General features: G+C 36.5%; 1 protein-coding gene across 4 annotated transcripts in view; it reads left to right on the forward strand.

Annotated features, from left to right (window-relative positions):
* ATP9B (ATPase phospholipid transporting 9B (putative)) overlaps positions 1-26237 on the forward strand; it is a 169238-nt gene that overhangs the window by 129271 nt on the left and 13730 nt on the right. For all 4 annotated transcript variants that reach the window (XR_014228195.1, XM_082312136.1, XM_082312137.1 and 1 more), the window contains 7 exons: positions 3866-3978; positions 7574-7822; positions 17841-18002; positions 19495-19587; positions 20822-20905; positions 21465-21635; positions 24496-24594. Coding sequence is in view for 3 of the 4 variants with exons in the window: in XM_082312136.1 (XP_082168262.1) it covers positions 3866-3978; positions 7574-7822; positions 17841-18002; positions 19495-19587; positions 20822-20905; positions 21465-21635; positions 24496-24594 (971 nt within the window). In the remaining variant the exon portion in view is untranslated. The remainder of the gene's footprint in view (positions 1-3865; positions 3979-7573; positions 7823-17840; positions 18003-19494; positions 19588-20821; positions 20906-21464; positions 21636-24495; positions 24595-26237) is intronic.

Here is a 26237-nt window from a genome sequence, read left to right on the forward strand (position 1 = left end):
ACGATTATTTTTTTATTTTTTTTAGATTCTATACCAGGTTATATTTTTTCCAGGGTTCATAGAAAGAATTTGCATCTCCAGATTGTTGCCAAGTCTAATTATTAAGAGCGTTGGGCCTAATCTCCCTTAAAGTTTCCATAGAAATGTTCACATTTACACTGACTCTTTATCTGTTTAAGCAAATAGGTCAAACAAAGTACTCGTATTTTATAAGTTACTCACCTTCTCAATTTCTCACAAAGTTATTAATTATTCTTCTGTACATATTTTCTTGCCTTTTTGTTTTGGCCCTTTTAGATTGTTGGTATTGGTCCAATTTACCATGTAGTAATATAGGATCAGAAAGATCTGCATCTGCTTCTCAAAAACAAAATAAAAAAAACTCTACTGCTCTGTTGTGAATCACATCTGTTGCCACCCAGGGAATGATGCCTTCAGGACTTTTTCCTTAGAAATTAATTTCCTCTTTGCCTGCTTTACTCTGTGTTTAATGATACAATTGTAGGGGGGGGGGAAAAAAAAAAAAGAGCTCTTGGCTTCGTTAAAGAACATACTAAATTTTTCTTCAGCAATTGTGTACTAACTTTTTGTCAGGATATTTTGCTTGTGTGGTACCTGCATTCCAGAGCAAAGTTTAAGAATGTGTAATAGTAGTAGCAGATCATATATTGACTAGCATAATTTCTGGAAGCTTTTCTAAAATAAGGGGTTTTTTTTATCTAATAACTCTTCATATTAGCAATGTCCTGAAAGCGTGGAATTGATAAGTAGGTCTTGAAAAAGCATTATTAAAAATAGAAAGCTCTTTCACTGTTCTTTAGTCCTTGCCACCCTGAGCAGACTAGGGAGCTCAATTTTGGGTTGGTTTTTCACTCCTGAAGTGGGCTTTATTAGAAAATCTACCTCTAGATCTTTGAAGGGCTTGCATTTTGGGGCATAAAGTAAAAGATGTGTTGTTCTGTCAAGGTGTATTAGTCTTCAACTAAAAGACTGACATTTAAGAGGGAACTGCTGCTAAAGTTATAACATGACTGACTGGCACCATGTAATATTTGGAACGAGTTGTTTGGAATGTTTCTGTCCCATCTTGGTGTTTCATTCCTTAGAATAATTTAGAAATAAATTCTTAATTTGCACACGTGGTAAAACTTGACTTCCATGTGGATGACTGAAAAAGGTGTAGTTTGTTTTATTTTTTTGCAGAAATTTTTGGGAGCACTTTCATAAATGCAGCTACCGATGTTTGTCTAATAACATGGCAGGTTTATTGGGACTATTGTTAAGCCTTACGCTTAAGCCGTAAGAAGCATGAGCAAACTGTAATTGTTTCTTTTCTTTCTTTGTTTTTTTTTATTTTTTCTTTGGATGACAATTCTGTGTAGCAGGTACAGGTGTTTTTGCAGCCTCTTTTTGGCTGTCATAGATGTTTCCTATTACTGTAGCTGATAAAAAGGATTGTGTAAGTGATGTACAAGATGCAGGTATTGAATCAGGATTGCCAGAATGTTTATTTCCCTGTCTTTACAAGTTGATTCTTTTTCCTTGCCCATTTTTCCTAAACCTCCTGATTGTTGCAAGATAGGAAAATCCATACTCTTCTGCTCAGAAGCTTTTCTTCTCTGCTTGCTGAGAAGGGGTTGGCAGGGGGAACACACCGATTTTTCCACCTATCTACCTTTCCCTCACCAAGCATGGTTTGGAGTTGGACTGATTTAATGGTGTCAGAAGAAATAATCTTTCCATATAATAATCATAGGTCTAATTTTGTTTCCTGCTCAGTTTTCCCAAGCAGCAATTACAGAACTAGTGGCAGGCGGGTTTGACAGTTGCCTGCTGTCTCAAGTTTTGAGTAGCATTTAGTTTCACAGCTCCTAGGGAGTGTTTATTTTAATTCAAAGGCTTGGCAAAGCTAAGGGCAGCGAGAAGATATTAGCATGCCTGGAAAGTAAGGAAGGTGATGCAGATTTACTTGGAAATTTCTTGCAATAAACATTATTGAACAAAGTGGGTGGGTTTTGGGTTTGTTTTGGTTTTTTTTAGAAATGGAGATTTTAGTCTCTCATGTTCGTTAGTGGAAACTGTTGTGTTTCCCCAGTGCAAACTGGAGATTGGATTTCTCTAGTCTGTAATTAAAGTAAAAAATTTAATCAACAAATTTAACAAAAGGTGTCAATAAAAGTACAGCTTCTAAAGGCAAAAGAAGTCATTTCTCATGGTTTTATATGATTACTGTAAAAACAAAATAATCTTCTTATCCCTTGTATAAAAGTAACCAAAAATTTCTGACTTGCTAATTCTAGAGAATTTGTCTTTGTCTTCCTGGGCTGTTTTCCAACCTTGGGAATAGTCTACTACTTGTGAATTTTTGACAATGCTATGCATATAGAATCTATGCATTCCATGTAAACCTTATTTTAAATATTTTTTAAAATTCAAATAATACAACTATAGGAAAAAATCCTCAACAACATATAAGGAAAAGCAAATGGGAAGTGTCATTTTTTAATGATAGAGGGGGAATTTGGAATGATCATCTAGTGCTGGTAATACAGGAAGACATGGTTTGATAGTGCAGTGTGATTGGACAACAATTGAGATGAAGTGTCACTGTACAGGTATTACCAGGGAGTAGGAATAGCAGACATCTCAAGTGTAACTGAGAAAGACATGAGACTTTTACAGCCCTACTGAATCTTTGAAGATCAGTAATGGTTCTAGCCCTATTAGGTGCATAAACTGGATGGTAACTGTCCAAACAGTTCTGTTTTCCAGATAATTATAGCTTATATCTTGCTTTCAGTCTTCTCTCTTCCTGTGGCTTACTGTGTATTTTAGCATACTGGGACAAAGACATGATATAAAAATAGTCTAGATAAATAAAATTAATATGACATATTTTCAGTTTTTATTTATAGATAATTATCATGTCTTCCGTATTAAAAATATTGTAGAAGCTTCAAGAATGTCACTTTTGGTACCATGTTGTGTTTATTTTTTTTGCCATCAGATTTATGCATTTTAATGACCTGAAACTGTGTGCTTAAATATAAGAATAGCTTTATACTATATTAATTTCACTTCGGCTGAGTAACCATAGAAAAAAAGTTTTAGGAAGGGCCATTATCAAAATAATCTTCTATGAGCTGACCATGGGAAGCTAGCCGGTAGTAACCTCTTTTTGCCTGATGTGCCCCATCACGGAAGGCGGAAGCCCCCACTCCTCAATTAGAGCTGTTCCAAACCAGAGGATGTGACTAGTTGGCAGAGGTGGACGCAAAGTGTCAGTCTGTGAGTGACACCCTGTAGTTTCTTACAAATGTGAAGTGAGCTCTGAAAACACTAATTTCATTCATTCTGGCTTATTCCGGTTGAAGGCTAAATCTGTCAAATTTGGAAGTGATGTTAGGTCTTGATGACTTACTCTAGATAATGTTGAATGTGCTCGTTTGCCAGAATGTCTGCGTTCGTACTCAAAGTGTGGGATATCTGTATGAATTTTGGAAGTTGGGTTTTTTTTTTTGCTTTAGATTTTCTGATACGTGGTGCAAACCCTTGCATTGGCTTTTGAGAGTCAGTTCCATCCAGATACTGCATATTCTATCTTTCATATGAAGACAGAAGTTTTTGTCTTTTTTTGAGCTTGTGTATTTAGTTGTGTTGGCAGAATCAGCTTGAAGGTGGAACCAGTGATTTCTTCCAGTATGACTAACCCTGATCTTTCTCCACAAACATTCCTTTAATTAACTAAACTGATGCTAACTCATGATTCATTCCTTTTTTCCAAAAGAAAGATTTCAGGGGTTTTTATGTGGCCTTCTCAACCATATTTTTTGCTGCTTTGTGATGTACTTCTTCTTTATTACAGGAACACTTACACAGAATGAGATGATATTTAAGCGCCTCCACCTAGGTACTGTGTCCTATGGAACAGACACAATGGATGAAATTCAGAGTCATATTATAAACTCTTATTCACAGGTATCTCATTTCATAAATTATTTACCTTTAATATTGAGATTTTTTTTTTTTTTTACCAGCATTGAAGCATTGTTGTTACCGATCATGTCTAGAAATTCGAGATGCTATGCAAGTTTCCATTTGTAGGTATCTCTTAACAGATATGAAAGGGAAAAACGTGTGACAGTACGTAGTTCTCTCCTTATTCTGAAGTTCCTTGTAATACCCACTTAAAGGATTTTACTTTTCTTTTCCCCACTAGCAGAAATCTGTGTTAACCTGTCTGTGCAGTGCAGTCTTTCTCCTGCCAAATCATGTAAGAGTAAGCTATTCATTACTGAGACTACAAATTACAAGAAAGTGTCCAGAACAAGATGAACAGTAATTATGTCTTTGAAGATATTAATCAAGAATAGACATCGAAAAACCACATTAATTGGTATAACGAAAAAGTAAAAAATAGTTGTCAAAATAAAATTTAGAAAGGCATATCTACAAAGTGTTTTTAAAAAAAAACTATGACTGCAAACAGCATAAAGCTGGGGGGGCGAGGCGGAGTAGAAAATTCCATATTGCTCGCGAGCGAAGTGTTCCTGTGATATATGAGTGCTTGGTCTGGAAAGTGTGTAAGAGGATAGCGGCTCCCTGTCTGTCTGTGGGTCGGTTGTGGGATGAAGGAGGATGGAATTCTGTAAGCATCACTTGCATCTCCCATGTATGTAAACTATCTGGGTGCTTTCTGCAAACCTTTCTAAGCACCCCATTCCACTCTGAGATTAGGAAGGATTTTTTACTTCTACTATTTCTGTTCTTTGAAACAAAAAAGAAAAAAATTGACAGAAGAGGAAATAAATGATAGGTTAACTAATGTTTCCATATGTTGCATACAGTATGATAAAAAAATTATATAAAATTTCTTTTCCATAGTTAACTTGGATACACAAACATGACTGGCTGACCCAGTTAAGCTTGTAAACAGACCTCCTTGTCTGTGTCCTCATTTTCTCTTGTAAAAGGATTGTAGAATCAACAATTGATTTGAATCTTTAGTTGTGCTGTTTTTGAACTATGGCTCCCTTCTCATTTGCTTAAAATAAAAATTAAAAAGTAGCTGTTTTGCTCCACACTGGACTCAGTTAATATTATGCAGCTTTTGGTAAAGGAGGCAGGAGAGAAACCAGTGAATAAACAACGTATATTATAAGTTTTTAGTCTGCAACTTCAATTTCTGTATTATTTCCTATCTAAACAGATCAACAAATCCACTTCTTGAATTCCTTTTCCTTGGATCAATCTATTTCAGCTTAATTCTTAGTAGGTATAGCCATGAATAGTAACTTAGATGCAATAATAGGCCTTGGAAATGAGATATGGAGCTCTTTACCTAAAGATCAGCGGTCCAAATTTGGTTCAGAATGGGTTACCGAAAGTAATTGCTACCTGACTGTCTTGGTTTTTTTTTATAAAAATCACCCAAACATAGTTTTGTTGTAATGGGTTGTTTGGGTATTTACAGTAACAACTGTAGAAATAAATACTATTAACTGACAGTCTTGAGCTGGCACACCTAGGTCTGAGTTTGATGGCTAAGCACCAGTCTTCTAGAGGAGGCATATTCATTAACACTGTTTTCATATTTTGTGGTTAAATATGCTATCTGAAAAGAATTGCATGATTCCTGGAATTCTTACTTGCTTAAAGCTTTTACTAGTTTGCTGTAAAATTTAGTGAGTGGTACCCATGGTTAATTAAGTTTTCAATAACTGTAACATATTTGGCACTGAAATTTAAAAAAAAAAAAAGTAAGAAATGTGAGGGCAGCTTTCTTCTCAGTTGTTGGAAAAGATTTCCCAAATCTAGATTTGCTGTTAGTAGACGATGGAAAGAACTTTCTCGGAACTTCCTTTTTTTCAGCTTTATGTAACACTACTTGATGTTTAAATAATGCTTTAATTATGCATGTGTTGGTAGCAACTCTTTAAAACAGAAAAATGAAGGAAGCTCAGTAACAAAACAAGCAACTATTAAACAATTGTTTCAATCTGAAAAAGTGTGGTGAGGTTTTTATTTAATCTATGATAATAGAAGCTGCCAGTTAGCTAGGCAGTGGTTCTTGTGTGACATCGATTTTATCCCTTGTTTGTGTTCTGCTTTATTATTACAGTGGACCTACTAGACTATTGTCATCTTAATGTAACACACAAATCTATTATAACCTGATTATATTTCCCCACTGGAAGCATTTTGTGATAGAGGGCATAATCTTTAATGGAATTTGTGTGAAATTAAATTATACAAGCATCAATAAACATAACATAATTCAGAAGGAGTAAATCAGCTTAATTTATTTGCGGCTGTAATGGCATCAGCGTTAGCAGAATGCAAATGCAGAAGTTTAAAGCAGTAGCTGAAAAGCAGTGCCAGATGAGCAGAAAGTTAAACCCTTTATTAGACAACACTGTAATTTGATGGGCAGAATGTTCACGGTTCAGCAGATAGCAGTCAGGAGGAAAAAAAAAATGTGGTTTCTGAAGAGGTTTTCTGAGTTACCCTGGAGTGAACATAAGAGCCTTTGGTAGTACTGCAATGTATTTTATGTGCTGACTTTTAAAAAAAAAAAAAAAAATCCAGTAAAAGCCAAAACAAAAAACCAAACCCACTTATTTTCAATTAATTATAAGCATATAGTACTTTCTCTTAAAAGATGAATTCAATCATGTGCTTGAGCATTTCTGAAAGTTAACTTTAAAATAGTGCTAGTTTACTGGTTATGCATAAGTAATGTGATCTTCAAATATGTGGTATTTTGCATGATTATTTTATTAGATATTGCATTCTTGTAAGGACAAATTTCAGCCTGCAGCAAAGGAATAAAAACTGCATTAGTTCACAAATAATACAGAAATTGTGTAGGTTATAAATAAAATCAGCAATATTTGTATTTTAATGACTCCTAATATTTATACTTAACAATGATACTTGCTTTTGTTCTTTTGTTCCATACCAATGTGGTGGTCTTTAAAATACAGAGCTTTAGGTGAAGATTTAAAAGATAAGGTTTTTTTCAATTTAGTGGCATTGGAGTTTCCAACCTCTGAATGTACACAGGTGACAGAGACTAGAGAAGAACAACAAAACACCACCCTTGCAATTTTGTTTTGTTGTTTCTGAACTCATCCAATTGGTTGGTGGCTTAAATACTTTTTATAAAACAATTCATAGAATGTAAAGGACTATTGTGACGCATCACTGAAAAAGGTAAATTCTGAAGTGAGGAAGCAGGGTTTTCTGCAGAATCCAGTCAGCCTATTCGCCCCTTTTACTGCATACTCGCTTTCATTTTGCATTTTTCAATTGGCTGCAGGCTCTGACTGCAAATGCAAGGTGATGAACCCAGACTTATGTATCAGTTCTACAGAAAAGTAGACGAGGGTTTTTATGGATCATAAACTGAATGAGTTAACAGTAGGTAATATAAAATAAATAAACGGTAACAATCCTCATCATTTATCAGCCTTTGTAAAGGAGGCAATAGGATATATATATATATAAGTATTCATGTTTTATTTCCATTATTGAACTTTGTTTTGCTGTTCGTTTGTGTTGGGTCTCAAAGGTGCACTCTCAGAATAGTGGAAACAGTACAAGTTCAACACCATCTAGGAAGCCTCAGTCGTCTGCACCCAAAGTCCGCAAGAGTGTCAGCAGTCGAATACACGAAGCAGTGAAGGCCATTGCACTGTGCCACAATGTGACCCCAGTCTATGAATCCCGGGCTGGTGTGTCTGGAGAAACAGAATATGCAGAGGTGGATCAGGACTTCAGCGATGAAAATCGGACTTACCAGGCTTCCAGCCCTGATGAGGTTAGTCTGCAAGGGTGAAAAAAATAATATCTCATAAAGAACAGGATAAGCTAAGTTTAAAAGAGCAGAACTGTAAAAGAAGAGTGTTTTGGGCAGGGGTTTCTTTAAAATTAGCAGTAATCTGGTTTTATTTCCTCTACAGCTGTAGGAAAGATCTGGTGTTTCTTTGTTACATAAAAGTGTTTTCAATTATTTGACTAAAAGGTCTGTGAACTCACTGCTTTGGGATCAATACTGTGTTGAGTATTGCAATTAAAGTTATTAGGTGTATTCTCAAAACATTCATCCATGTATGAATCATAGCATATACATGCCAAAGGGAATATGAACCTACTTTGAGTGATGGACAACCAGGTACGTTAGATAGAGACGCTACCAGTTAGTGGAATATATAGATTGTTAACAGGAAAAAAAAAAAAAAAAAAAACAAACCTTAAATACTCTTGTAGAAAAGCTTTTGAGCTTCAAACCCTAGGCATCTTCATAATCTTCAGGGTTCAGTCCAAATGGCCTCAAGTGTAGCACAAATTTAAAACTCCATTTCAATAAAAACATGCATTTGACTTCCATTGAAATCCAAATTTTAAATAAATCCCACTGCTTTCAGTGGATTTGAGTTATTGTTCCAAATAATCCTGTTTCGGGGCCTAAATTGATTGCCTAAAATTCAATCTAAAAAGATAGTAGAAGAGAGAGGCAAAGCTCAAGTTTCAAGATACTGCAAACTAAGCATAAAAAATAATTATAGCCCATTCACTTTATAAAAACAGGTATGTACCTGATACAGCAATATAGAGAAATAAGGTATTTTGAGGTTTGCTTGCCTCTGAAAGTGAGCAGGTTGAGGGGCGTGTTTCTTTTAAAGAAATTCTAGTAGTGTCTGAAGCTTGGATGTGCTGTTGGTGGTGTAGCCATGGTAGTTTAGTCATAATCAAAACAAGGTGGTTGTAAGATGCAGAGGGAGTGTGTGTCTGAAAGCCTGTATGTTTTTCTAGCTATACAAGTTGATCTAATACAAGATAATATTTCTTCCACAAACCTCATCTTGCCACATCTTACCACTATTCTTGGTATACATTTGGTTTACATATGTAATATATCACTATATGTAATACTAATGAAACTTCAGCAATTCAAACTGAAAGCTGTAATTGCTAAAAGTAACAAGTCTATAACAAGTATTTTTAGGCATGCAAGAAATAAAATTCTGTCTTACATTCCATGTATTTGAGATGCTATAAGCACAGTACATAGTGTCAAAGGATTGTAGAATATGAAGAAATGGCTGGTTCTCAGTGATTAAAAAGTGGCAGTCAGAACATTTTTTAAAAATAAACTCTAGGCAGGACTTGAGACGCTGCTCTTTGGCTAAAATCAATAATCCATAATACTGTATGTGGTGTTATATAGTGTGGGTTGATCTGCATTACGAATTGAGAATGCTGGAAGTGCATTTATTTATGCCAGAGATACACACTGTAAATATAGTTTGTTAGTGTAGTTGTATAATGTTTGACCTGTATTATGCAAATGTGTACAAATTTTCATATGCCCATATATTCATATTCGCTAAATAGATCAGTGTAATGAGCCTGTGAGGTATTATTAAATATAATGAAAAGACTGCATGAGCAAGTATCTGCCTATGAAGATACCATGACAGCTATGGATTAAGTAAACGTTCTACCATTTAGCCAAAGGTATTACTAAATCAGGTGAAGAGACGTGCAGTTGAGAGAGACTATATGAGGTTTTTTTTCTCCCACTTGCTCTTCTCTCCCTGTGGGCTTTTGTATATTCATTCAGTTGTTTGGAACCTGAAAATATTACCATAAAGAGCGATTCTTCTCCCATATTTTCTAAATGAAACAGCTGTAAGACTTGAGAATTATGCAAGTGGTGCCCTGGGAAGACAGTAGGGCATTTGACCTTGAAAGAGGAAAGGAAAGTTGATAAAGTATTAATATGACAGATCTGGGACTCAGGGTGGACAGGGAAGTGGAAGAGGAAATCAGCAACAAAGAAACAGTTAGTGCTTCAAGGAAGAGAAAGCACAGGTATCTTTTTAATAACGATTTTTTTTTATCATCTCGACTCATACATTCAAACTGTATGACAGTGAAATGAAAAACTTACATTTTAGAACAGACAGCATTAAATTTCCTTTTTGTTTCTCAAAGATAATGCTTGAAACACTAGTAAAATTATCATGTTGAACAAATATGTTTTAATATAATGAGAAATTGATGCTAAATGGAGTCTTATAAAAAGATGAAGCTACCAAAAAACACTTAAACAGCATAAAAATTGCAGCATTACAGCAAAAAGCCTAAGAGTTGAAAGACTAGCAGGTCTTTATCATAATTTTTTAAAGAGTTCTATTGATGCAATGTTTGCAAATCACTGGAGCCTAAGGAAAATAATGTAAATGGTTCATTATTTAGCTTATTGAACTTTCCTGCAGTTAGGTTGACGGATGATGCCAATGTTTCCCAATCACCGAAGTACCATTTTAAAAGCATTTTTTATTGAATAAAGTGCTTTGAATATTGCACCCTGGAGCTTTATTTAGGGAAATGGTTCAATTGATGTTTTCTGTTTAACCTCAGCACTGACCTATCACAACATATTTGGTTAATAAGCAACATTATCATTTAATAGACTTAACCAGTTTTATGCGTTGTACTTTCTCAACATTACAACTCTGTTCTGTTAGATTTTGTTTATGGATCTGGCTTGATTGCAGTCTTTTGAAAGAAGATGTTATTTGCACAGTTGTCTGTTGCGTTATATAATACTGCATGCTATCACCATAGCGTATAAAGAACAGAGAACAATGTGTAACTGGAAACTATTCTTCCATGTAGGAAAGTATAAGAAGCAGTTTAGTAATACGTTGACACACCGTACACTTAAAGAATTGACTTGAGGAATTCATTTGAAATTCTTCACATCTGTGAGTGTATGGGTGCATCCATATACAGATAAAATATAACCATAACAAAGTATGCACATTTAGAAGTAGGTACATTCATCATAAAAGATGTATTTATCTATTGTTAGAGTAACCTGAGATAAGTAACTGATTTTGTATTCATAATGTGAACCCTACTTATGCCAGGCTCTTTGTTTCTTATGATAAGTGATCAATATTTCATTTTCTCTGAAAGAGTGGAAAGTTTCATTTGTCTGTCACTTGTCCTCTACAGCTGTAGCATAGCAAACAATAAACATTCACTGAGAACTCACTGAAAAAAACGGGAGCGGCTCCTATTTGGCCATCATAGGTGTGGGTTCAGCTCATCTGTAGAAAGCCAGCTACCTTAACGTAATGAACAATCATAAAAGGATATAAGCTAAGTAGGTAAAGCAATGGAGTTCAGAGGTCACAGACCCAAGCAATTCAGGGCCATGCTATGAACAGGAGCCTTTGAAGACCTTTGCTCCCCTTGGTCAGAAAAGATTGATCAGTCACGATTTTTAATGACTGCTTACTCTCGTAAACCAGCTATTTATTGGTTATGCTTTGTCCTGCACTGTTATATTCTCAAGCATTTCTAATTCCAGGATTTTGAATATTTAAATACTACCTTAAAGTGTGGTCAGTTATTTAATTCCAACGTTTCCGTCCAGAGACAACAGAGTTGCTAAAATTAATTACAAGGATACAAAGCCAATCATTTAAAAGCAGACAGGGAAATGATATGCCCTTAGTGAAGCAGCTTTTGTGTTTACAAAAGTGAAGCTGTAATGTATGAGACATGTTGTATTGTTTAATTCATTTTATTGTGTGTGCTTATTGAAGCAAGACTAATTGTGTTGTTTTGTCAATGTATTGTGAAAAGCAAATCACTCAGCATAAAACCATCACTTTCATGACCTTCGAGACCCACAAAGAATAACTACTCCATAGCTTGTCTTGAATATTGATCAGCAGTTTTTTCACATGATCAAGCTGTATTTTTAAGTTAATAATTTTATTTTAATTATGAAGTTTCTTGATGAAAAGTGATGGACTGCAAATGTTAGTTATCAAATCATTGTTTATAAATATAAACAAACCAGTGCCAATTGGAAACATATGTGAGTTGTTGTTGAACAATCCAAGTGGAAACTGTCGGGAACACTCAAAGAAATCTCACTGCTTCTTCCCTGTTTCCAAACCAATAGCTTTAACTTCAAAGTACCACACATGTAACCTCTGTATACCTGGTACAGCAACCTGATTTTGAAAGTAGATCCTATTGTCTGAAGTGAAGATGCGCTTAAATACTCTGAAATAAAAGAAGGTGGGTTACATGAGAGTTCTTCTAAACAGCAAAACTAGCTTACAGAATTTCCACCCCTAGTCCTTCTTTCTCACCCTACAAATTGCTCCCTCATATATGCCAAAACCTTCGAAGCCTTTATTTATACGGGTCATTTTTCAGTTTAAGTGGTTAGGTTCATAGCATGGCTTCAGAAAAGCTGTCAGCACAACTGGGGGAGAACTCCCAAACGGCTGGATGGGGTGGAAAAGAACTGCCAACACCAGCCGCAAGGCGGTGGTTCTTTTTCTTAAACTGATGTTAGCTCAAAAAGGACTATTGTATGTTGAAAGTGATGGTTAGTTGGTCATAATCTGTTTTGAGCAACACTTAGTAAATATTGAGCAGTTAGATACTTCTGCTCGGGAACAGCAATGGCAGGCTGGCCCGTGAGGAAAGGGAAGCCAGGAGCTGAGCATGATAGACCGGCTGCTTGAGGCAGTGGCCGCAGTGATGAGGCGTACAGCCCCACAATATCCAGGCAAGGTGAAAAGAGCATGTCCCATGATGGAAACCAGAGACAGTCAAGAGTATAGATTGTGGTACGCGTCTGTGGTGGTGAGGCACATCTGAATTCAAGCCAAGAAGTCAAATCATTAAGTCAGGATCAGGTCCTGAGACAGTAACCAGCGTTAGCCACAGTCTGGTGATTGCAAGGAAAGTTCATGGCAGTGAGGCAGGTCCAAAGCCAGGAGGTCGTGTCTGCCTGTCAGGGCCGGGTCAGCAGGGTACGTGGCCAAGCGTGGGCATAGCTGCAATGTGACTGCAACGTAGCTCTCGCAGGACCAAGCCTGAGGGCCAAGTGCAAGGGGGAGGGCAGCCTCCGTGGAGGCTTCTTCGAGCTGTTTCTTCATCACAGCTCTTAACAGTGGCCTTGAACGCAGCTGGTTAAACTCCTAGGAAGGAGGGTATCCTCAGGGCCTTGACAGCTTCAGTCTAAATAGGGGTTTGAATATTTTTTCATAGAAATACATTGCTATTCTGTCTTGGTTGATAAAAGGTTATGTTTGAGTCAAGTAAGTATCCGATCTCTGTTTCAATTTACTCAAGGTAATAGTGGGGCGGGTGGTTGGGCGGTTTGGTTTTTTTTTCACTTCTGCTTTCTCTCTCAGAATATTCTATTATAAAAAACCAAAATTAATGGATTAGCTTTGTAAGACCAGCTAAGTTCCAAACAGCCCAGAATTCTAAGGGAGCGGTAGTGGTACGATGGTTTGTATGTTGCAGTCCTGACTGATGTACTATCTAAAGCAAGCAAAAACAGCCTTAGGGCAATTTTTTGGTCTTCTGCCAAGCAGTAATAGCCTTTTAGGATTTATCCAGTAACTGAAGGTCTTCAGGATTCAGCAGGGTGCTTCAAATACCTCACTTTGTAGATTTATAACCCTATGTGCCCAAAGGCAAGGGGAGTTTCATTTTTTCGAGTGACCATATCAGATTTTTTTAACTGGGACTTCTTCATGCCATCGTACTTCCAAGATGACAAGTAACTAGAGGTAGTTACATTTTCCACAGAGCAAAGGGACTCAGTGTTGCAGTTCCCCAAACTGAAAATTAGTAAGATAGCTGGGTGATACGTGATATTTCCTGTTGGTCCAGAGGAAGCTAAGGAAGATGTTAATCTGAGAGGGAATGAGAGTGCCCTTCCTTGTGTAAGTTATTCACCCTCACAGGGAAAGGGCAGGAGAATTCAGAGATGGGCTTTGAGTGAGTTGGGCTATGTAAGGAACAGTCCTGTATATACTGATTGAATGGCCTAAAGCCATCTAACACCACTGCAGAGAGAAGCAACCTCCTGTTATGTGATAGGGCAGGGAGGTACTTAACTCTTTCATCGTCAGAGTTGAAAGTAAATAAATATACAGTTGTTCCTTTAAATGTGGACAATCTCTTTCATCTTACATGTCAGCCTTAATTTTCACTATTGACTCGTACTCAGCATTTTCTGCCACGTAGTTATTTTCATTGGGGTTGTTAAATGGGAGTCATAGGCTAATAGGACTTATTGTAGAAGAGATTTTTTTCCATTAAAAAAAAAATGTTGGCACCAGAGTTGAAAAAAATAATTTAGAATGTAATTGGTTTACAATAAAATTAAATATACTAAGGTTTTTCTGGCCTATCAATTTACATGCTTTCTAAAATGTTTTAAAATTGTTGATTAGTATTTATTTTAGGTTAAAATCAGTCTAATATTCTAATTAAATATGCAGTTCTGAATCCACAACAGGAATAATGGTTTGGGGTTTGTTTGGTTGGGTTTTTTTGTTTGGTTTTTTTTTTTTTTTTCTGTGCTTGACGGGGTTTATGAAGTCCTTAACTATTCATTTTCCTGACTCTAGTAGGCTTAGGTTTTGTGACTGATAAAATAGGTAACTGCATCATTGTCACATAACAACCTTGTGTACTTTGTGGAACTTTTCTAGAAACTACCTAAGATGTTTATAAGCTGCTTCTTTTGATTTAGTTCTGTGAATGGACATTTCTAATCAAATGAGATGATTATGTCTTCAAAACATGGAATTAGTATGCAAGGCTGCCATGGTCTGTAACAGCAGTGCTTTTGAAGTTTCCCCTCTTCATGCCCCTCTCGAGATGCACACGTTCCTCAGGCGGCCGAGCTAGACACGCTGTCCTGCTCGGTGAAGCTACTTCCACCTCCTGAGCTGGTACTGCTGTAGGTTATGTTGTGGGTTGCACAGTTACTGCTTGAGTTGAGAGAGTTTCCTTATGAAGTCTCTGAATTTGACTTTGAATGGAAATCTGTGCTGTGGTAATTGAAGAGTTTGAGTTTTGGGACTGTGGACTACGGAAGCTCTGACGGTCGGGTGGTCTCTAGTGGAGAGACACTGCTGGCAGAGGCAACCAGAGCTCAACAGTGGGCGTGTGGTAAATAGAAAGATCTGAAAGGTTTTGGGTAAGAAACACTAAAAAAGAAGTGTTTTTTAGTAGCTTTTGTCAGATCTGTTGCATTTCCATTTCATAATGCAAGTATTTGCTACCTTCATTCCTAATTTGGAAGTTGCTACTTTGACCTTGTCATGTGAGAGGTGGATAGCTGTCTTTACCCTTTGGGTTGCTACTGAGGAGGAAGACAAGTTAGCAGCTCTCTTTGACTCCACCTACGTTACCTGTCCTGGGAACACTACACAGCGGGTTCAGGTGCACACCTGTGTCTCAGTAGTGGAAGGACGCTGTATCTACCAATGTACTTCTGTCTCCCAGGCAGCCAGTTTCCATAGAAGGGAAGCTTGGTGATGAGCCAGACAAGATCCACAAAATATTCAAGTAAGTCCCTAACCTGGGTTCAGGAAACTTGACACATTTCATCTGTGCGTGCTAGGAAATTAATGGTTATCAGCAAATAAATATTATAATTAGAATGGATTTTTTTAAAGCAAAATGGTAGCATCACCAGCGAAGACTTTTGTGCTTGTCCAACCTTTGATTCCTTTATTCTGACTCAATCCAGTATGTCAGGCTCTGTAGAAGCCACAGCTGCTGCGTTTACCTGGTATTCTAGGGGTTCTTGATGTATGCAGACTAGATTGCAAGACCATTGTAATGTAAGGGGTCAGAAACGTATTGAAGAGAAGAGAATATCCTCCTAGAAGGGAAACCTCAAGAAGAGAGACTTACCTAAGAATCCTTTTTCTGACCTCTGTATAGCCAGCCATTCAGTATATATTTATTTGTTAAGATTTATAATTTAGATTTTCATGCCATTTATAAAATACTTTTTCTTTTTTTAATTTGTATATTCTAAAAGCTTCAGATATTTAATGGTAAGGTCTGGCTATGTTGTTCTAAATGCTGTTAAGGTCTAGCTGTTCTGATTCATTCTGAATGACAAGAGTCAAACTTAGTGTCTTGCTCTCAAGTTTGTTCAGTTGCCTTTTAGACATCTGTTTGACTCATGAGCTTTATTGACTATTTCTGCTACGGTTTTTGCACTGATCAGTTTAAAAGAAAAAAAAATACATGCAGTTGTGTGTAGGCCAGGTATAAGAATCCAAAATGACTGTGCTGCAAAATGCTAATTCAAATGGTAGGTGAAGCCAAGCATAAACGAAATAATAAACAGATGTGAGTCACCAAATATAGAACACTTAAGTCCTAGCTGCAAAGGGACACAAATGAGATGATAGGGTATTAGTAGAAAGATGCAATTTACAGGTCAGAATGTAATAGTAACCTTTCACTGTGAAAATTGAAAATTAACCTTGGGAGTATTGGATCATTTACAGCTTATATGGTACTTTTATTGAAGAAGAAAAATCTCTCAAAAGACTTCCTGTGATTGTCATGATTTTAAAATGGTGCTTTTCAAAATGTGGTGTTTTCTCTTCTGTAACTGCATCTTGCTGTAATTTCTTTTAGTGATGCCTACACGGGTGGCACTATGGGGGTTTCTTAGAGGTTCACACTTTTTTTTTTTTTTTTTTTTTTTTTTTTTTTTTTTTTTCAAATTTTAAATCTTCATAGAAGCTATGATGATTTACTTGCTTTCGGTGAAATTCTTAGTGAGCATTAGTCATTGTGTCTGTTGAGCTTACCTAGGGATTTTACTAGTAGCATGTCATTTATCAAGACTTCTTGATTTTTATTTTTTTCATCTTACCTGAGATTAACAGCAGAGGCAGGTTCCATAAAAGTCATGTGAACTTCATTATAATTACCTTTCTAGTCATTTAAACATCTGATTTCCAATAATGATTAGCATTTGGAAAAATAAAAATAGAATTGAGAAGGAAAATTTTTTTTTATCAGAAACTTCCCATTCAGATATGGAATATGACTTGTATATAAACTAACAGTAAAGCAGTTTTCCTAAAGTATTATTTTTTTTAAGGAATAAACCACATGGTGGTGGTGATAGAAAAATATCTAGTGCATTATATAAAGCATAACATAGAAGAAAGTAGAAGCTAGATGCCATGCACTTTATTGCAGCAAAATTTAAAAAAAGAAGTGGATCTCTAATGCATGCATTTAAGATGCCATGTAGTGATAGCTGACAGTGATTATTGTATAATGTAGCATTTCTGGGTTTGTAAAAGGGACTTTCACAAGCGTGTTTGTGGGATGCAGTGTTGTAAGCTTGGTTTCCATCTCATTTGATATGGTAAGAACTCAGTTATGTTGCTGTTGAAACAAAGTAATAAAATGATGCAAGTGAACAAAGTAGGCTAAAAATAAGATCCTTTACGTATCTATTTACTACATATTACAGTGTCTCAACTTGCCTGTAATTGTAGATCTAAGAAAATGTTTTATATGGAAATACTCCCAGAATCTTTTACTTACCTAGCAGTGTCTTTGGTACAGAAATTGTGTTCTTGTTTTGCATAATTTCTACTGGACGCCCTTTAAGTATTGTTGCATATATATCTGTTTTGTTTTGCTTCTTTAATTAGAACTGTTATTTCTGAACAATATATTCTAAATACCTCGTTTGCAGGAATAAGTTCAATTAAGTTTTTATATTCTTCATAAGAATTTTTGTAAGCTTTCTGAAGGAAAATACTCATTTGATCTATTAAGATTTTGTACTCGGTCTACTGCTATTCACATTTTTTTTCCTAGATTCTTGGAAGAGTTTAGACTTTTACCCTAGCAACAGTTGTTTGGCTTTAGCCTAATTTATATCAGAGTATAATAGACCTTTCACACTTAAACATGTCTCTTTTTTTTCCTTTTTCTTTCTTTAGGTAGCTCTGGTGCAATGGACGGAGAGCGTCGGTCTCACTCTGGTTAACAGGGATTTGACCTCCATGCAGCTGAAGACCCCTGGTGGACACATCCTGACGTACTATATTCTGCAGATCTTTCCCTTCACTTCTGAGAGCAAGCGCATGGGGATCATAGTTAGGGTAATGTTGGGGGTGTTCTGGGTCTTGGGTTTTATTTCCAAAGAAGGTTTTTACTGAATGTTTATTTTGATAAAATTTCATAGAAACTTGATCCCTTAGGGAATGCATTTCACAAGATTTTCAAATAGAAAGTATACCTTTGACACAGGTACACATGAAATACTAGGCAAGCAATTGTAGAAGAATCACGCTAACCTGATGTTGCAGAGAGCTCTGTAAAGAACAAACTCTTCTCTTACACGGGAACGTGTTAATTTCACTGCTTCATGCTTAGCCTCTGATGCTGCAAGTTGCCTTTAAGCCTCTGTTTTTACTTTTCCATTTCTTTCTTTCATACAAAATATGTTGCCTCTTCAAGGAATAAATTAATGGCTGAAATTTCTTACAATAGTAGTTAGCATCTTTCTATACTACTTGTGCTTCTGCTTTTCCAGAGCCAGTATCGATGTCTGAACTGGCGTGCATACACAGCACAACCCACGGGGTCTAAGATTTTAAGTGCTTACCTGTCTCCTAGATGCCCAGTTGGGAGCATAGTAATGATCATTAAAACCTCAGATGAAAGGAAGCCACAACACCATGTTAAAAGGAAGGTTTAAACCTCTGCGAACGTTAAGCCGTCCATGCTACGTATGTCTACCTTCTCCCTACCTGAAATCAGACACTGTAGCACAACAGCATCAGACAACATTGTTAGATGGTTAGATCAGTGCCAAGTCCCAGTTATATAGGTGTCAAACTTATCCCATTTTTTATTTGCCCATGATGACAAGCCAGGCATGCCATCAGCCTTAGGCAAGGATACTTCAGGCAGAATATGTGCATGCTCAGGTCTGGAGAGACCTTGGCAAGTCTGTATTTCGTTAGGTGAGATTGGCACTAAGAGCCCGTTTAACAGTGACATATTCAGAGATATTCTAAGCTTGCAGATCAGGCTAATCCATTCCTTCTGTGACACACCATACCTCAAAAACTCCTGATTTGGATTGTATTTACCTGTGTGTGAAATATCTGCATATGCAATGAATGTTTCATCATTAAAACATCTGTAACAAGCATTTACACTAAGTTATTTGTAAATTTTTAATTACTTCAGTATTTCAGCGATACAGAGCAAACTTTCTGTTGTGGGTTAGATAGTATATGCCACCAAAGAAACAAAATAGTAGTTAGAGGGGGCATAACAGTAATATTTTAAAAATTAGATGGGCAGTTTCAGGATGCTGAGATTCTGTTACTCACATTGACTTCAGTTAAAACTGATCCTCTTATATGAGAAAGTAGGGAATATGCATCTGGATGGAATCAGAGATGATGTTGAAAGTAGTAACATCCAGTAATAAAACTTACTCACCTCTTGGCAAGGTACTTCATATTTTATAAATGATAATCCATTGACTACTTCAAAAGACAATTAGATTATTCATAGGTAATTGTTCTGACTGTATAAACAGATCTTTTTTTCCCCTCTATTTCTTTTGTAAAATTTTAGGATGAATCTTCAGGAGAAATTACATTTTACATGAAGGGTGCAGATGTTGCAATGTCCACTATTGTACAGTACAATGATTGGTTAGAAGAAGAGGTAAGAAACAAAATAAATTTATAAAAATTAAAATTTTGTAAAAACTAAACATTTAAAATCAAAATATCAGGTATTATTGGAATAGGTTTAAAGGAAAACCTGAGCCAATGCAGTAATGGGTTTTGAAGTTCAGTTACATGTACCCTGAATGGGTTTTAAGGGCTTAGAATTCTTTTTATTTCTTGAATAACCCACAGGAAAAGCAAAGCCAGTAGTCATAGCAGAACACGTTCCTACTTAAAACAAGGAGATTTGCTTTTCATTGACTGACCTTTCACATAAAACCTAATTACTTCTGAGAAGTATTCTCCTATAAACCTATTTATCCTGTAATGCCCTTGTTTTATCAAATTCTACAGTGAGGTGTGATTATGAATTAAGAAGTTTTAATAAGGGTTGCAGCCAAATTGAAATAGTTTTTTGCCATGTTCATTAAATTTAACATAAAACAAAAATTTAAATAATACATATTTATATATATATTTATATAAATAATATAAAATTTAATATAAAATAGCTAGTGACTGAATTTCAAAACTGATTAATATTTTTCACTGTGTAGCTCTAGTAGGTACCAGCAATCATCTGATTTTGACCCTACATACAGACAATATGTTAATACAATGATTACACCATGTATGTTCATAATGGTATTGGCAATATGAATCAATATCTGCTGCAGGGCAGTTTGATTTATTCAGGGACATGAATAAATTAAACTCCCTCAAGACCTAGCAAAATGTCATAAAAATTACTTTTGGCGATAATGATGCACAATTAATTGTAAAATACTTGTTTAATTTATTTAGCTTTATGAGGTCAAATCAATAAGTGTTCTGCACTGGACAGCCTTGTTTTTCATTAAGACATGCTATTCCATGGCTATTTTTAATGTGTAGGTATTTTTCTGATAAGAGGTATATTCAGTGGAAAAAGAAAATGTAGCTCTGTTATGTGCCTTAAAAATAGTTTTAATTTATTTTAAGGCTTCAACCTGAAAGATTTTCTTCAAGCTAGGAGAGGAAATCTAACTGGCTTACCAATAGCATGCCACTTCATTTGGGGGGCCTGAAGTATAATTGCTTTTTATTCTGTTTGTGGCTTCGCCAAAATAATCTAAGAGTTAACGAAACACCAAAAGTTATGGTACAGATATCCTCTGTCAGCATATAGTAGAAAATGTGTACATACGGTTGAATATTTGCATAACTGTTCTCTGGTTTTGTGCATTTAGTGTGGTAACATGGCACGAGAAGGACTGCGCACGCTGGTTGTTGCCAAAAAATCACTGACTGAAGAACAGTATCAAGATTTTGAGGTATGAAGGGACAGAGTGATCTTCTGCTTCACCATATTTAGTTACTTCGAGGGGAACATTCCTCTTTTTTTATTCTGTTAAGGTGGCAAAAAAGATGATTCATATTTAAAATATCGATAGTTGAGGTATGGCACACAATCTGTTAGAGATTTTGTCATGCATTAGTGATTGTTCTGCGGTCATACATAGGATACTGTTTTGCTTTATTATGTGACTGGACAGTGTTTTCCCAGAAGCTAGCATAATGTTAATTCTGTAGCTTCCGCATGACCTAAAAAAATCTACTTGTTCTCAAAGATAAGGGCAGTTTCTGCTTAGATGCTGTGATGCCTAATTCTTAACAGCTCTTCAGAAGGCATTCTCATGAGGTGATTTGTCAGAAAAAAACATGTATAACATTGGGTGTAAAGTAAAATTCACTCTTTTAATCTTGTTCTTCATTAAAGATATTTAAAGACAAACATTTAGCCTAGTGAATCCATATTATAACTGATTGGTAGACTGAATGTATACTTTGAGTCATAGCAAACTCTAAGTGGTTTTGTGTTTGTGCAAACAGAGTCGATATAACCAAGCAAAGTTAAGCATACACGATAGAAACCTGAAGGTTGCTGCTGTTGTAGAGAGTTTGGAGCGAGAAATGGAATTGCTGTGTCTCACTGGAGTAGAAGATCAGCTGCAAGCAGATGTTAGACCAACTCTAGAGATGCTAAGAAATGCTGGAATAAAGGTACTAAACGCATACTGCTGACATAACAGGTTATCATTTATTAACTTGTTTTAACAAAGCATGAATTATATTTGTCTATATTCATGTTCATTCAAAGTAAGAAATATGCCAAGTCCTAACCACATTCTGGGCGTGAGGTAGCAGAAACAAACAAGACATTGTGTGCAAAGTTCCCTCGTTCACCACAGGTTTCATTGATCTTAAGCTTACTTCTGTAGGAAAACTACCCATGGATAAATGTATGTGACTCCCAATCATTTATCCCCTGACTGTCTACAGTAAACTGTCCTAACTGACACTAAATGAGTTTGGCGCAAGATTCGTATGATACCGATGTTTTCAGGCTCGGCACTCAGGACAAGTCTCAGCAAAGATCAAAAGGTGAATTGTTTGAACTAGAATTCAGAACCGCCCTTGGAGTTTGTTCAAGTCATGTTAAAGGGACAGGGTCAAAAGCTTTGCACAAGAGTTTGTGCTGTGTTTTGTTCGTAGGTAGGCTATGCTAGACAGCTGTCAATTGTACATTTAGAAGTAACACATTTATTTGAAAGAGGGTTTGAAGTAAAGATATGAGCACTATCTGAGGGGAGTGGGCAAGATTATATACATTTTGCTTGAAGCAGAGAGTCAAACTCTGCACAGAAAAGGTGTGTTTACTTTGCATTGGTTAAACTGAATCAGATACAATGGGGTTTTTTTAGCCTGAGAAGGAGGGTAAGTTATTTTACTTCGCAGCAAGCATGGGAAATCTCCCTTTGCATGAGAGAGGAGCGGGAGTGCATGGAGCTCTGTCTTGGGACAAATGATGAGCCAGTTGAGAATTTATGGGTTAGGATTCGTGGGCAGACCAATGTGGACAACATTATGGTGAGTGTCTGCTACAGACTGCCTGATCAAGAAGCAGTAGAAGAGGCCTTCTTCAGACAACTGGAAGAAGGCTCACATTTGCACATGCTGGTCCTTGTGCTGGACTTTAACTACTCCAATATCTGCTGGAAGGGCAACACAGGAGGGCACAAGCAAACTAGGAGAATTTTGGAGTGCAATGATAATAATTTCCTGGCACAGGTGATAGAGGAGTCAACAAGGAGAGATGCTCTACTAGTCCTCATACTAACAAACAAGGAGAAATTGGTCAGGGATGTGAAAGCAGGGTGAGGGGATGGCCTTGGCAACCTACAGTAGTTATGAGAGGGTGAAGTTCAGCAGGCTCAGGAGGATCTTATTAATGTCTATAAATACCTGAAGGGAGGGTGCAAAGAGGACAGACAGGCCCTTTTCAGTGGTGCGCAGTGAAAGCACAACAGGCAACGGATGCAAACTGAAATAAAGGAAGTTCCACTTGAATATAAGAAGAAAATTTTTTACTGTGAGTGTGTTCAAACACTGGAGCAGGTCTCCCAGAGAGTTTGTGGAGACTCCATCCTTGGAGATGTTCAAAACTGTCTTGACGTGGTCCTGAGCAGCCTGCTGCAGTTGACCCTACTTTGAGCAGGGGAGTTGGACTAGATAATGTCCAGAGGCCCCTTCCCATGTCTGCTATTTTGTTATTCTGTTTTTAATTAATCCCTGTTGCCCAAAGGCTTTCAGGTGAATTAGCTGGTAATGCAGTGGTGTGCACAACTAGAAAAATATATGTATGAATTAAAGCTTTATGATTGCATCAAATTTCTTTTTAGTACAGTGTGACTAGTGCAAAATACTTATATATTAGTACTTCATGTATAGTATTTTCTCATTTGTTCTTGATATTTCTTCTATATGTGGTCACTTCTGACTGTTAGGTATGTCCTGCTACAAATAGGAATAGGACAGTGTGACGGTCTTTAGGGTGGTTTGTTTTTTGGTGGGTTTTTTTGGTTTTTTAAATGATTAGTTCTAGGATTTCAGAGCATTAAAGTTGTTCTGGCTTTAATTACAACCAACATTGTAGTAGGCTGGAAACACAATAGTAGCTGTAGATAGGTCATAAAAATTATAGATTACTCGGTTACTGATGAGAAAACATGAGTCTTTTGTCCATTCATTGACCCATATGGACACTAATGAAAAGGACCTTACCTGAGATGTACAGGAAAAGAGGGAGACAGAGGCTTAAAATTGCAACTGTTAACTTAGTAACTATCCAGTAATAACTCCTCCAGCTTAAGTCATTCTTCCTGTGTGGTCTGTTCTGTTTGGTCTAGGGCTAATGGTATTTCATCCAGATGTCCTTCAGCTTTCTTGGTGTTAAGGAGCTCAGGGGCAGAGAGCTGTCTCACTTTAAGAACAGATGTATCCTCAACCTTATTCCATAAACTTTAATGCCTTCACCTCAGTTCTGCATGGTCAGTGGGCAGGATCTCTTCGGAGCATTGGGACTGTAGCTCTTCCTTCAGGATATGCTGTCTCATTGCTTGGCTGCTGCTTTCTGATAGATTCTGACCAGGATCACAGACTGTTGTGTTGCATCGTTTTGCTGACAAATGTTATCTCTCTGGTAGTTGTCTGCATCCTCACTCTTTTGATCAAGGTAGTATCAGGGCCATAGGGAAAGGCTTTTATGCTTTCCCTGCTGTTCAGCTATGCCAGTGGGTTTCCCCAGAGTTTCACCTTGTCTTCATGTAAATTGAGTCATTGGCCCTTGCGAGAAGGGAAGGGGAGTGGAGCTGCCTGAAGTAAAGACAGTTCTTTTCTGCGTTGTGTGTTGTTGCAGTAAAAACTGCTCATTAATTTCAATTAAAAATACACATATCAGTATATTTTCTCTGGTAATCTAATCCCAAAAGGTACCAGAAAAAGGCTGGAGAGAGATGTCATTTAGATTTGGAGAACAGACACATTAATGTCCAATGGAGTAAACTTCTACATTATTTTGCAGATATGGATGTTAACAGGAGATAAACTGGAGACAGCAACTTGCATTGCGAAAAGTTCTCACTTAGTGTCTAGGACTCAAGATATTCACATTTTCAGACCTGTAAGTATAGTTCTAACTTTTTTCTTGGTTCATCAAAGGACAGCTAATAACAGCGTTCCTTTATTTGCGTAGTAGTTGGCTGCTTGTTGAAAATTGATGGGTTATTGTACCGAGTATCATAATACTGGTCAAGAGAGCAGTACTTAGGTTGTTATTCAGGGTTGTAGAATTACAAAGCGTTGCTTCTGTTTAAGGGTGCTTGTTTCTAGATCTGTTGATATGCTACAGAAATGTTTGTAGCCATGTTCGGGTTACCCAGGTTCAACATGTGTTCTACACTCTTCACTTATACAATGGACATAGTAAGGTACCTCTGAATAATGATGGAGAGGGGTCTGTGTGAGGTGCTGAGCCAGTAGGAAAGAGTGTCCAGGAATTCAGCCTGTCTGAATGTGGTTCTTGCTTGTTCTAGCATTTTCATTAATAGAACTCTTTAGACTCAAGCAGAATTAATCCTGAATTAAACTGTGACACCAACGTCCTCTGTATAGAAGTCATTCAAATCAGTAGAAAGTTCATTCAAATCAGAGAAAGTTCTAATTCTTTTTATATCACGATATATATTTGCATTTTGTTAACAGACTGTTTAAGATAATTGTTAGAAAGGTAAACAGAATATCTTTTTCTATACATTTTGGTTATATTTGCACAGCATCAACTCTGCTGAAGCCAAACAAAAATAGATTTTCCAGACATTGATTGATGCTGTGTGATCAGACATAGTATGTCTGTGTTTGTTCTAAATGAACCACTTGCACCTACAGAAATAATTATATGAATATAATTTACATGTAAATGTAGTTTCTTCTGAAGCATCAGAATGGCAAATTAGGCCCTGCAGACTACTATTTGCAATTAAATTATTAATGCTTCTGATAAAACTTCAGATCAATTTTTGTTGACCTTTCCATGTTGTAACACCACAAATTAAGTCTTCCTGAGCAAAATCTATTCAGTTGAGTCAGATTTTTATTTTCATTACCTTGACTGGTAATAAGAGATCAGCATAAAACTGTGCTAACTTAAAGTATGCAAAGTTTTAAATTAGTTAGAAAATGGATTTATATAGAATTATTTCTGTGGCTGTATTTGTTGCAAAGAAATAACTACTGGATTAATGTAAGAAAATACCAAGCACTCTAACACTTCTATTTAGTTATAAATTAGTAAATAAAAAATTATTTACTACTTTGGCTTCCCAAAAAGATGCATTTTGTTTTTAACACTCTTCCTTTTTATCCTTAGAAGTCTCAGCTTCTCTATTTTGTAATGAAATTAACAGATATATTGTTCTAGAGGTATTTACAAATTAAAAAAGAATACCTCTGTTAGGTGAAAGGTAGAACAGAGAGGGCAGTTACTGCTCATCAGTGTGCGCCAAGTGCTGACATCTCTTAATCTCTGTGATGCAGAAAGATTATAAGGGACCAATGCAATCCGGGGTTCCCAACAGCTGGCAGACAAGGAGCGAACGCTCCTCTTTACATGTTTAATTGTGGGAAAGGAGGAAAGAAATTCTGAGTTGAGGCATGTGTATGGGTTTTTCTGTTTGCAGATGCTTTTTAACGTAACTCAAATTTTATGTGTAGTAGAGCCCATCTGCAGGGAGAAATGTCTTTGGCCTGCATCTGATTCTGGGTAAT

Source organism: Platalea leucorodia (assembly GCF_965183815.1).
Source record: "Platalea leucorodia genome assembly, chromosome: 1".
NCBI lineage: Eukaryota > Metazoa > Chordata > Aves > Pelecaniformes > Threskiornithidae > Platalea > Platalea leucorodia.